The sequence below is a fragment of the Acipenser ruthenus genome, chromosome 25 (assembly GCF_902713425.1).
Source record: "Acipenser ruthenus chromosome 25, fAciRut3.2 maternal haplotype, whole genome shotgun sequence".
Taxonomy (NCBI): Eukaryota; Metazoa; Chordata; class Actinopteri; order Acipenseriformes; family Acipenseridae; genus Acipenser; species Acipenser ruthenus.
Window position 1 is genome coordinate 9,920,582 of NC_081213.1, and position 13,091 is coordinate 9,933,672.

The 13,091-nt window shown below is 45.8% G+C and overlaps 1 protein-coding gene across 4 annotated transcripts in view; it reads left to right on the forward strand.

The window, feature by feature from the left end:
• The first annotated feature begins 1,492 nt into the window (after positions 1 to 1,492).
• The window catches only part of LOC117414093 (sestrin-1), a 39,162-nt gene continuing 27,563 nt past the window's right edge, over positions 1,493 to 13,091 (forward strand). For 2 of the 4 annotated variants that reach the window (XM_059000334.1, XM_059000335.1), the window contains exon 1: positions 1,493 to 2,248. In XM_059000334.1, the coding sequence (XP_058856317.1) occupies positions 1,871 to 2,248 (378 nt within the window). In that variant the 5' untranslated portion in view covers positions 1,493 to 1,870. The remainder of the gene's footprint in view (positions 2,249 to 13,091) is intronic. The other 2 variants (XM_034023770.3, XM_034906576.2) reach the window with 1 other exon arrangement.

The window sequence follows — 13,091 nt, forward strand, 5'->3', positions numbered from 1 at the left end:
CAAACCATTCTTCCATTAACCCGTCTTACACTGTCAAATCAAAAGGATTAGAAAGTTGTCTGCTTTGTTTACATTCCTCCCAATGTAACTTTAACTGTCGGGACACAAGCTCCCCCTCCTTGAAACAGAACGGACTCTAAACAGCCCCCCCCCCCCCGATATTCATGACAAAGACAAGCTTCGAAACAGAAATGATAAAACACCTTGATAATATAGTACACACGTTCATTATTTTTATTATGAAATAACGCGCAAACATGTCTGCAAATGAGCTTGTTAATTACACACAGCCTGTCTGCTAAATCCAGGGTTGTTGCTGTTATGGGTTCATTGAAAGAATGCTCTTTTCAAAGCCTGTTTTTTGGAAGAACAAATACAGTTTTATATTTGTGAAACAGTTCAAGATTGTTGATGGAGTAGCAGTGTGGAGTAGTGGTTAGGGCTCTGGACTCAATCCCAGGTGGTGGACACTGCTGCTGTACCCTTGAGCAAGGTACTTTACCTCGATTGCTCCAGTAAAAACCCAACTGTATAAATGGGTAATTGTATGTAAAAATAATGTGATATCTTGTAACAATTGTAAGTCACCCTGGATAAGGGTGTCTGCTAAGAAATAAATAAATAAATAATCTAGCAATACAGCATATATATATATATATATATATATATATATATATATATATATATATATATATATAAATTAATGTCCAATAAACCACGCCCACAATATGACGTGTCCCCTCTGAGACCCAACACGCCACTCCAAGCTCACGAACAGCCTTTCATTGCAGGTCTCCAGAAATTACACACATCGACCACCAGAGGGAGACAGTTTTGCTGCATTCAAGGTAACAGAAACACAGCGCCAAATCAATATGTACAAATAGTAAGAGCTTCAAACACATTGCTCTACATAAAAGCATTTCCTTTTTTTTTTTAACCAAAATATCCCTTTTAATCCCCGTTGTAATGTATTTTATTACAAAGAGCCTGAGGGCGTCTTGCATCAGAGCCTGCTACCGCTGTGGGTCTAGCTCGTCTGATACAATTATTTTGTTTAATGAAACAAATTAAACATTTAATTAAACAAATTAAACAGACTACAGTTTTAATTAAATGTGCAGCAAAAAAGGACTGGTGACGTTTTAAAATCTTATGAATCGTTTTTTCAGTTAAGCATGCGTTACATTAAAACGATAAACCAATTTTTTTTTTAATTAAGCCTATCTTAAACCAACAGATCAACGCCACTGTAATATGATAATACAGGACCAGCATGGATTCTATTAATAGACGCAGCGTTTGGGATTGGCTGTTGCATTCAGAAGGCAAGCCAATCAAAAGCAGAACCGGTTTGGTAGCACGGTATTCTAGGAGTTGTAGTCATTTTTAGTGCGCCGAGGCGTTGATTAGGTTGGGGAGGGCCACCTTAAAAACTACAATTCCCTTATACGCTGTGCCGCCTGATTACAGAGGTTTTGACATAAGTTGCATCAGCTGTGCCTTCTCACAGAGATCTGAGCGCATTTGTGTGCAGGTATAGAATTCCGTCTCCTTGTGTTTGAGGTCATTTAAAAGCGGTGAGATTTCAGTCAAGTATATTTCATACGACGCAGAAGAATCGCCATGGCGACTGTGGTTTAGTTTAACTGGATTGGAAGCGGCGCATGAGTTAATTTGCAGGAATGCTACCGGAGGTGTCAGTTCTGTTGCTTATGATAGAAAACTATGTGCTCGCTTATTAATTCTGTGTTTAGTAACTTAAACGCAAACATATATTTACCCGTTACTTCTCACGAACTGCACTACACCGCTGCTATCAAATACGATAGCTTCCAGTTTACTGTCAGGATAGTCAAAACAGCGGAACATGCTCAAGATGTCTCCTGTGACGAATAGTGTCGCAGCCTCGGAATGGAACCGGGCCGCCGAGTCGAGCCCAGCTGACACGGACTCTGAGCCGGTGTGCGACTGGAGAAAGTTCGGCAGCCTGTGCAGCCGAGACGAGAAGGAGCGAGCGGCGGCGCTGGGTGTCCTGTCAGGGACCGTGCTGGCGTTTCTCGACAGAGTCGCGCCGGCCCGAGCGGAGAACGGAGCGGTCAAAGACGGGACGCCGCAGTGGGAGAGGGAGAGCCCGGGAGGAGGAGGCATCGATAAGGCGATGCTGTTGCTGCTGTTAAGGCTGTCTCGGAACTGCCCCTTCAGAGACATCAGTGAGAAAACATCGCAGCTTCTCCAAACAGCACAGGTAAGAGGAACGCTAATCTAGCAGCGCACCGCGAGTCCGATTGTACGTTCCGAGGTACAGGCTGCTGTGGTTTGCACGCACGGGTGCAGTTTGTGTATGCTACCCGTGTAACGTGCACTGCCTCGTCAAAATCAGATACCTGGCTAAAATCTGATACCTGAACCACAATTTCATTTGTAACGGTGAACATTATTTGTTGGGTCTAGTTAAATCAGAGAGTTTAAAAAGATTATAACAATTATATAGCATAACTAAAATAATGTAATATAGTTTACTTACTGATTTTCAAACTAATAACATGACGAATTATCACCAGGCAAGTAGCTCCCATATACCAAATATAGTTCCCATATACCAAATCCTGTGTGTTGTTAGATTGATTGAAAATAGAGCCTGCTTGCTCATGTTCCTTTGAAGGCAGCACAATGTGATGGGTGCAGGTCAGCTGTCACATTTTAATTCCTTGGCAGTTCTGTGTATGTTTGAATCTATTCATTCGAACTTCCTGGTTTCCTTGCTCTGAACTCCACTGACATGGAGATTTCTGTTTGTTCAGCCCCGGTGTTACTGGCAGCGGTCTTTGGGTGAATCTTTACTGGCAGTTGTACTGCTGTGCCCTGGTAATCTAAGAAGCCTCATTTGCAAGTCAGTCTCTTTAGGTGATGTGTACACAGGAAGTTTAAAGGACAGCGATGGACCAGTCTCTTATCAAGATTTTCACAGGAAAGCATAGCAAAGTGTACGAAGCATAGTGACAGCATGGTAAAGCATTTCAAGAAACCTGCCCAACAGGGTAACCTGTGGTAAATGTCACTACAACCAGGGCTGGGGGCAATTCCTGTTCTTCAATAACATTTATTTTTTTCAAATCAATTTCCAATCCATTTGAATCAATTCCAGCAGATCACTGATCACAATTGCAGTTGGCTGTATTGTGTTAGGAGCTCCTCACAGTGGCAACACATTACTTAAATGGAAGCCACTGTTAGTCAATTAACTAAAAGCAGCTGAACAATTATTTATCTGAAATATAAATGCAATTCCTTTTGAAGGAGTGGGAATTGATTTTACAATGGAACGGGAACTCTAATCTCAATCATACTGGCTTCCTTATCTATCCCGACGCGGTTTATTATTTTTGAAGTTTATCCAAAAATAAGAAAACAGAAACGTCACGGTTTGAAAACACAATATACTAGAAACAGAACACTTTGTCCTTCTGCACATGATCAGGTGCCTGAGGAGAGGTCTAGGAGTATTCTGACAAAGCAGCAATAGCCTTTCTCATTTAGTGAGGTGTAAAGTTACATTTTATTGATAAGGTTCCAGTAAATCGCATTATAGTATAGTGAACCTCTTTTTAATATCACTTCAAACAGAACTTAGCAAAATGTTCACCAGTTTAGAAAGGGCTCTGCATCACTGTTTCACATGTGCTGTTATTGAGGGTTTAGAAAGGGCTCTGCATCACTGTTTCACATGTGCTGTTATTGAGGGTTTAGAAAGGGCTCTGCATCACTGTTTCACATGTGCTGTTATTGAGGGTTTAGAAAGGGCTCTGCATCACTGTTTCACATGTGCTGTTATTGAGGGTTTAGAAAGGGCTCTGCATCACTGTTTCACATGTGCTGTTATTGAGGGTTTAGAAAGGGCTCTGCATCACTGTTTCACATGTGCTGTTATTGAGGGTTTAGAAAGGGCTCTGCATCACTGTTTCACATGTGCTTTTAGGGAGGGTTTAGAAAGGGCTCTGCATCACTGTTTCACATGTGCTGTTAGGGAGGGTTTTGAAAGCAGGCTTATAGGGGATCGGGGGGGCTGGGTCTGACCCTCCACTGGAAGAGTCTGAGAAATGCAAACACTATCCCCTTCAGTCACTGTGTGCACAATCGCACCAGATTCAGTTTTTCTATCTGTCTATTTTATAATGCATAAAGAGTTTTTTTCAAAGTTATGGTAGGGCCGAGTTCACACAAACTGTTTTAAAATTCCCATAAAGGAAATACAAAGGGGATATACCAGACATGTGTTAATTAGAAAGCGGTGAGCAGAAAAAACAGGAAAAAGAATGAGAAAATGAAAGTGCAAACTAGCGAAATGCCAGACTCTGGTCATCCAGCATTAAGATAAGGGGAGCTGTTGAAAGAGGACAAAGCTGTTCCATCACTGCTGCGCAAGTCAAAGCAAATCTCCTGAAGGACCTTCAGACAGAAGCAGCTCTGTGCGTACAAAAAACAAAAACAACCTTTCAGTGTATTTTATCACAACGCAGTAGAACCCTCAGAGAGCTTCACAGTGTGGCAAGGCCCTTCTCGTTGTGTTGGTCACCCTCACCTTCCGCTCGGGGCACTGCAGGAGGCAGCCTCGCCAGTCCTCTTCATTGCCCTGCAGGAGGCAGCCTCGCCAGTCCTCTTCATTGCCCTGCAGGAGGCAGCCTCGCCAGTCCTCTTCATTGCCCTGCAGCCTCACCAGTCCTCTTCATTGCCCTGCAGGAGGCAGCCTCACCAGTCCTCTTCATTGCCCTGCAGGAGGCAGCCTCGCCAGTTGCCCTGCAGGAGGCAGCCTCACCAGTCCTCTTCATTGCCCTGCAGCCTCGCCAGTCCTCTTCATTGCCCTGCAGGAGGCAGCCTCACCAGTCCTCTTCATTGCCTGCAGCCTCACCAGTCCTCTTCATTGCCCTGCAGCCTCGCCAGTCCTCTTCATTGCCCTGCAGGAGGCAGCCTCACCAGTCCTCATCATTGCCCTGCAGCCTCGCCAGTCCTCATCATTGCCCTGCAGCCTCACCAGTCCTCTTCATTGCCCTGCAGGAGGCAGCCTCGCCAGTTGCCTTGCAGGAGGCAGCCTCGCCAGTCCTCTTCATTGCCCTGCAGGAGGCAGCCTCGCCAGTCCTCTTCATTGCCCTGCAGCCTCACCAGTCCTCTTGATTGCCCTGCAGGAGGCAGCCTCACCAGTCCTCTTCATTGCCCTGCAGCCTCGCCAGTCCTCTTCATTGCCCTGCAGCCTCGCCAGTCCTCTTGATTGCCCTGCAGGAGGCAGCCTCACCAGTCCTCTTCATTGCCCTGCAGGAGGCAGCCTCACCAGTCCTCTTGATTGCCCTGCAGGAGGCAGCCTCACCAGTCCTCTTGATTGCCCTGCAGGAGGCAGCCTCACCAGTCCTCTTGATTGCCCTGCAGGAGGCAGCCTCACCAGTCCTCTTCATTGACCTGCAGGAGGCACCCTCACCAGTCCTCTTCATTGACCTGCAGGAGGCAGCCTCACCAGTCCTCTTCATTGCCCTGCAGCCTCGCCAGTCCTCTTCATTGCCCTGCAGCCTCGCCAGTCCTCTTCATTGCCCTGCAGCCTCGCCAGTCCTCTTCATTGCCCTGCAGCCTCGCCAGTCCTCTTCATTGCCCTGCAGCCTCGCCAGTCCTCTTCATTGCCCTGCAGCCTCGCCAGTCCTCTTCATTGCCCTGCAGCCTCGCCAGTCCTCTTCATTGCCCTGCAGCCTCGCCAGTCCTCTTCATTGCCCTGCAGCCTCGCCAGTCCTCTTCATTGCCCTGCAGCCTCGCCAGTCCTCTTCATTGCTCTGCAGCCTCGCCAGTCCTCTTCATTGCCCTGCAGCCTCGCCAGTCCTCTTCATTGCCCTGCAGCCTCGCCAGTCCTCTTCATCGCCCTGCAGCCTCGCCAGTCCTCTTCATTGCCCTGCAGGAGGCAGCCTCACCAGTCCTCTTCATTGACCTGCAGGAGGCAGCCTCACCAGTCCTCTTCATTGCCCTGCAGGAGGCAGCCTCACCAGTCCTCTTCATTGCCCTGCAGCCTCGCCAGTCCTCTTCATTGCCCTGCAGCCTCACCAGTCCTCTTCATTGCCCTGCAGCCTCGCCAGTCCTCTTCATTGCCCTGCAGGAGGCAGCCTCGCCAGTCCTCTTCACTGCCCTGCAGGAGGCAGCCTCACCAGTCCTCTTCATTGCCCTGCAGGAGGCAGCCTCGCCAGTCCTCTTCACTGCCCTGCAGGAGGCAGCCTCACCAGTCCTCTTCATTGCCCTGCAGGAGGCAGCCTCACCAGTCCTCTTCATTGCCCTGCAGCCTCACCAGTCCTCTTCATTGCCCTGCAGCCTCACCAGTCCTCTTCATTGACCTGCATCTTCCAGTGGCGGAGGGGGCGAGAGGGGGTGTAAGGAGAAATAGTCTGAAGGTAGGAGGGTGTGAAAAGGTTGAGACAGTGATAGGCGAGTACAAGAGTTGAATTGAATGCGAGCGGCGATAGGGAGCCAGTGGAGGGAGTGGAGTAGTGTGGGAGAAACAAGCAAGGGAAAAGACAAGGTGAGCGGCAGAGTTTTGGGTGAGCTGGAGCGGACAGGTAGCAGAGGCAGGGAGGCCAGTCAGGAGGGAGTTGCAGTAGTCAAGGCGGGACAGTACCAGGGCCTGAACTAGGAGCTGCGTGGAGTAATCTGTGAGGAAGGGGCAAATTCTGTGTAGTTGCTGGGGAAGAAGCGACAGGAGCGTGCCAGAGTAGAGATGTGCTGAGAGTAGGGGGGGGGGGGGGGGGGGTTGAGGGGGACACAGAGGTTCTTGGTGGATGAGGAGGGAGAGAGGGTGGTGGTAGATAGATCAGCGGTAGGGGAGGCAGAGGGGGGGAAAGAAAAGGAGATCTGATTTGGAGAGGTTGAGTTTGAGATGATGTGAGTGCATCCAGGAGGAGATGGCCGAGAGACATGTAAGGGGTTCGATTTCTTTTTAAAAAATAAGCCAATTTTTTTTCAGGTAGTTCCAATCAAAAATAGTTTTTCCAGGAATCTAAATGCAAACAGGAACAAAGCAAATCAAAGGTGATACATCAGTGATCTCACACACATCAGTGATCTCACACACATCAGTGATCTCACACACATCAGTGATCTCACACACATCAGTGATCTCACACACATCAGTGATCTCACACACATCAGTGATCTCACACACATCCGTGATCTCACATACAAGTCTCAGCTGATGCTGTTCTGAGCTGCATCAGGGTATATGTTAATTACTTCTGAGCTGAGCTGTGCTTTCATGGCATCAGAGATGATTGCTGTTTCCTGAGCTGGCATGGCACAGAGGTGTTAGTTTTTGAGCCGCCATCAGTGTAGATGTTAGTTTCTGAGCTGACCAAAGAAAGTACTTTGTACAGCACAGATATACAGCTAGCTTACGTAATTTCCTTGACCAATTTTGGTCTTATTTCCCTGGCATGATGCATGGCGAGACACAGCACATTAAAAGTTAACATGTGCGTTTCTTCTTCACTTTACCAATGTCAGCAGAAACCCAGATAACAAGAAGTTACATTTAACTCACAGGCAGCAAAGACAAAGGTCGAGCGACAAGACTGCAAACTGCTGATGTACACCAGCTATGTACAGCTTAAATTTTAAGAGTTTATTAACCCTGCACTGATTCAGAGCTTCCATTAAACACAGGAAAATCACACAATGTTTACAGACAGTTTCAATGATTTCTCACTTATTATTATTATTATTATTATTATTATTATTATTATTATTATTATTATTATTATTATTATTATTATTTATTTCTTAGCAGACGCCCTTATCCAGGGCGACTTACATTCTTTCACCATTTAAATGGGAAGCATAAGCAATAGTAGTATAATGGAAAAGAACAGGTGGCTGATGAAACAATAAGAGCTTGTGCAATTTAACTGGAAGAACCTGGTGTACCCTGCCCCACACAAGGGTTGTGGCCATCAGAAAAAAAAGACTCCCTGTTCCAGTAGTGTGGTGTTCTGTGACACTTACCTAAAGTTATAGCGTGTCACTTTTAACAAAAGTGGTTTTAGAACCGGTTTTAATTGGTTTGATTATGGTTTGTACATAGGCTCAAAACTAGCTTATTAAACAGAAACAAAGGTTGTATCATCCTTCTGAGGTCACAGCTGCACTCTGAGTTATGAAACGCCAGTCACTCTGACATGGGTGTATTTCGGGCCACATGCCAAGCCAAAGAGCTACACGGTCAGGGAAGCAAGTGTTTTAAAGTCCTTACAGATAGATAGAGATGCAGGAGGAGAATTGGGAGTCAGAGAGGGGAAAGGAGAGGACGATCTGGGCATCATCAGCATAGAGATGATATGAGAAGTCAATGGGAGGAGATGTGGGGACCCAGGGAGAGGGTGTAGAGAGAAAACAGGAGGGGTTCCAGGACTGAGCTTTGGGGGACGCCTGTAGAAAGAGAGCACGAGGCAGAGGGTGAGCCACGCCAGGGCACCGGGTACATGCGATCGGTGAGGTAGGAGGAGAACCAGGCAAGAGCAGTGCTGGGGAGTCCCAGGTCAGCGAGGGAGGACCGGAGAATAGAGTGGTCGACTGTGACAAAGCCAGCATAGAGGTCAAGGAGAATTAGGACAGAGGCGGCAGGGACGCTAGTTCTGGCGGGATGAGGGATCAAGGAAGGATTTTTTTAAGATGGGGGTGATGCATGCCTGTTGGAAAGCAGAGGGGGAAAAGCTAGAGAGCATAGAGGTGTTGAGAAGTGAGGAAATGAAAGGGAGTAGAGCAGGGGCAGCAGTCTGGAAAAGGTGAGTGGGGAGGGGATCCAGAGCCCACATGGTGGGTTTGTGGCCCTGGAGCAGGGGGCAAAGATCAGTCTGAGAGGGGTGAGAAGGAGGGTAGATTAGTAGGGGTTGCATAGGGTGATGGGGAGTAAGTGAGCAGAGGACAGGGGGTTGGTGGGGAAGTAATATAATGCATGCATTGAGAAAACCTATTCAAGCAAGATGTGAAAACAATGGAGCCTCTTCACAAACCCCTTGAAGTAATAATAATATATCATATATGTGAGGCTCCAAATAGGGCACCAGTGCAATTAATCAATTAATGAATGTTGAAAAGAGGCTGGCAAATTAAAATCCATGCCAATCAATAATGGATTAGCAATACAGCAGCCTTTCTCTTTCTCAGTTAGTAATGGTTAGATTGAGGCTGGGGTAATTGCATGTAATAATATTAGAGGGTGAGTTCGCATCAGTGGTATTTAAATCACTCTTTGCGCAGCGCAGTGCAGACGGGAGGGCTGCCCTCCCAGGCTGGGCAGCACCTTGTCAGGACCTCCCAGGCTGGACAGCACCTTGTCAGGACCTCCCAGGCTTATTCCAGCACAGCACCGGCTCGCATTGTCATGAAACCCATTACCGGAAAACTCCACATATCAAACTGCAGCTCCAAGCTACTGTATTTCCAAGAATGACACCAAATTCAGACCTGTGGCTTAACTGGATCCTGAGTTCTACCAAATTGAACAGCAGTGGATCTGCTCAAAATCTACAGAACTGTGACCCTCTGTAATTTCTGAACTGCTGGCTTATGAAAGTGCTGTTTGAAATACTGGGGTTTCCTATAAAAAGCACCAGAGACAGACCCACCTGAACATGTTTTGTTTGAAGAGCAAAAGTAAACTGTCCTGAAAGCCAGAGGCACAACTGAATAGTATTAATTTGGAGACCAACCAGATTGAAGAGATAATGTGATGCTGTAGGGGGTTGTAAGGATTGCAGGTGATTTCCAGTGAAGTTAAATACCTATTTTTTTATTTTTTATTTCTGTATTCAATACTACCCTTTTGCTAACTGAAGCTAATAGGTGTTTAAATTAAAGCATCTTCTCTTATCTAGTCTTTCTAGATGCAAACCGGTGACCAAGCGGTTTAACCACTATGCAAAAGAGCCAGGCTCCTCTGCGTTCGTGGTTATAGAGCATTTAACCTCGTCTCCTGTCTCAGAGTCTGTGATGGTAGTGTGTCACACAGCACTGTGCATTACACATGCAATCCCTCATAGACCCCTGAGAAAGAACTAGCCCTGCTCCTGAGCAGAGTGGAGGCAGAGCTGCCGAGCACTCTCTGCAATGACAGCTTTCACCCTTCCCTTCCTCCCGCAGTATCTGCTGGACTCTTGTACAGGATCTACTGCACATGCAGAGCCTGTAACCGTGTCTTTGTACAGGACGTACTGCACATGCAGAGTCTGTAACCTTGTCTTTGTACAGGATCTACTGCACATGCAGAGCCTGTAACCTTGTGTTTGATATAAATCGCTGTTCTAGTACATGGGATCCTGTGTACAGTGATGTTAGTGTGTGAAGCACATACACACAGTTGTGTTGACCCACACAGCTTGGGCAATGTCTTCGCACTTTCCACCTGGGTTGGCTGTCTTTAGAAGGGGTGTGGTATCTGCTTATTTTAGATAATGTAACTAGGGATTGGGTTTTGTTTTTTCTCAGATGGTGGCAGGTTTTGCTGTGAAAGCATTCATTTTAAAGCTGATTTCTATACCTTGAGGAATTGGTCTGCAGTGCAGTAATACGTTCAAAGTAGTCCCAAGTGAAAATGAGTTGGAAAGTGCAGGGTTAGAAACTCACACTGGCCTGGTGTTTCAGAACTAACCTCTATTTATTATGTATTTTATTTATTGAATTTATATAGCGCTATTTATACAAAAGTATCGCAAAGCACTGTACAATACATAGCAGAAAAAAAGAACAAACCACAATACATTTGTATAGCATGTCACACATACAACTGCCACAATCAGACCATTTAGATAACAGTATACACATACAAAAGCAGCAAGAAAAAGTGTTTTGTTGACCCTAGGAATGGGGAGCCAACTCCAGGGCTGCGATATACGAACCCACAGTATAGCGAGGGGCGATATTACATACACCAATGTGTTGGGAATGGATTCTTTCAATGCAGCGGGTTTGTGCATTTGAGAAAGGAGAGGAAGACTCCTGAAATGAATTGGAGACTTAAGTTGATGAGAAGCTGTTACCCTCCGCAGTACCAATTGAAACGGGCCCTCGATATATAGCAGATTTATACTGGACCTCGACACCTGCGCTATATCGAGTGGGTGGTGTACATTGTTCTACCCTTCTGGCTGCATTAACAACTCCCATTAGTCATCCTACAGACTCGTGTAAAACGCACTGTATTCATGCTGTGATGTGAAGTGCGATCAGTTCAGAGTACATTAGGCCTGATTGCTGGCACTGTAAACAAGGGCTGTTCTGAGCCCCAGGATAGGCATTGTAAAGCATATCCAAAACATGGTGAGCTGTAGTAAATGCATAGTGTAACCATGTGAAAAACATGAGACAACTGCGAACACATGTACTGTGGTGAACTTTTATTAGGGTTTTCATTTCCAATCCGCTTGTGGGCTCCCCTAAGCACAGTTACGTGTGCACAGTAAACACAGCCTTCATGCTGTTATATACAGCCCTGGAGAGGCATAATTGAGAGGCAACAGATGATCTGCCGGGAAACAGGATTAGGAGTCTATTCTTAACAGCCGTGAGTGGAATGTAGGACAAAACCTCATAGCAGAGCTGAATTGCATCATAGCGCTGCACAGATCAGAAACAGCTGAATTGCATCATAGCGCTGTACAGATCGGAAACAGCTGAATTGCATAATAGCGCTGCACAGATCAGAAACAGCTGAATTGCATCATAGCGCTGCACAGATGAGAAGCAGAGCTGAATTACATCATCGCGCTGCATAGATTGGAAACAGGCAAGGCAGTTGGTTGATCCTCGATATCAGATTGTGTGGTGTGTGTGTGTGTGTGTATAATGTCCATACCACACCTGGCTGTAGCCGTTGGTTCTAATCTCCCAGCATCCTGGCTGAGCAAATTGCTTGACTTCACTGGGCATTCCACAAGAAGCATTGGCTGTGGCACGATCGTCTGGGATGGAGCATTTCCTCGCGCTACAGCGCACCCTGCTGGCCAGGAGCCTGGTGACTTTAGGTGGACACCTGCAGGGCTGGCTGCCTTCCTTCAGGGGCCAATGGAGAGAGAGTGGGGAAAGTAAATTCAATTTTATTTTTATATAGTGCCTTTTGCAACCGGTCGCCACAAAGCGCTTTACAAAGGCAAAAACAATCCATATTGCTGAACAACAGTAAACATTTTAAAAAAAGAACAGAATAAAAACAAAACAGAATATATAAGCTGTATTATAAAAATATAATTAATCGAGATAAATAAATAAGTAAGTAAATAAATAAATAAAAAACAGTGGGAACAATATGGGGGCAAGAGGATATCGGCTCATCTGGATGAAAATGCCAGGCTATAGAAATGGGTTTTTAGTCTAGACTTGAAGACCTTGACTGAAGGGGCTTCTCTAATTGTGATAAGCAAGTTGTTCCATAATTTAGGTGCCATATAACTAAAAGATCTGCCACCTGAAGTTTTTTTCTGAATAATAGGTACAGACAGTAGGCCAGCATCCAGTGATCGGAGCGGCGATTGGGGGCATGGGGTTCCAAAAGATCTTTAAGGTATTGGCTACCAGTTAAAACTAACTGGTAGCCAATACAAAAATGCCAGCACCGGGGTGATGTGCTCTTGCCTCTTGACCCTAGTTAAAGTTCTAGCTGCAGCATTTTGTACAAGTTGAAGGCAAGAAATAATGTTGTGGTTAGTCCCAATGAAAAGACCATTGCAATAGTCAATCCTAGAGGATATAAAAGCATGCATTAATCTCTCTGCATCCTGCCTGGAAAGAATACCTCTCAGTCTTGCAATATTTCTTAAATTACATTTTTAAAGTTCTGTATCAAATATAACACCTAGGTTTTTTACTTCTGCCCTAAAATCTGTACAGAGTCCATCAGATAAAACATCAATCAAATGTGTATCTTCATGTTTTCTCTGAGGCCCCAGTATCATCACTTGTTTTGTCTGAATTTAACATTAAAAAGTTATTAAACATTCAGTTCTTAATGTCAGCAAGACAGGTATTCAGAATGTAATGCGGAAGATATACAGTGCCTTGCGAAAGTATTCGGCCCCCTT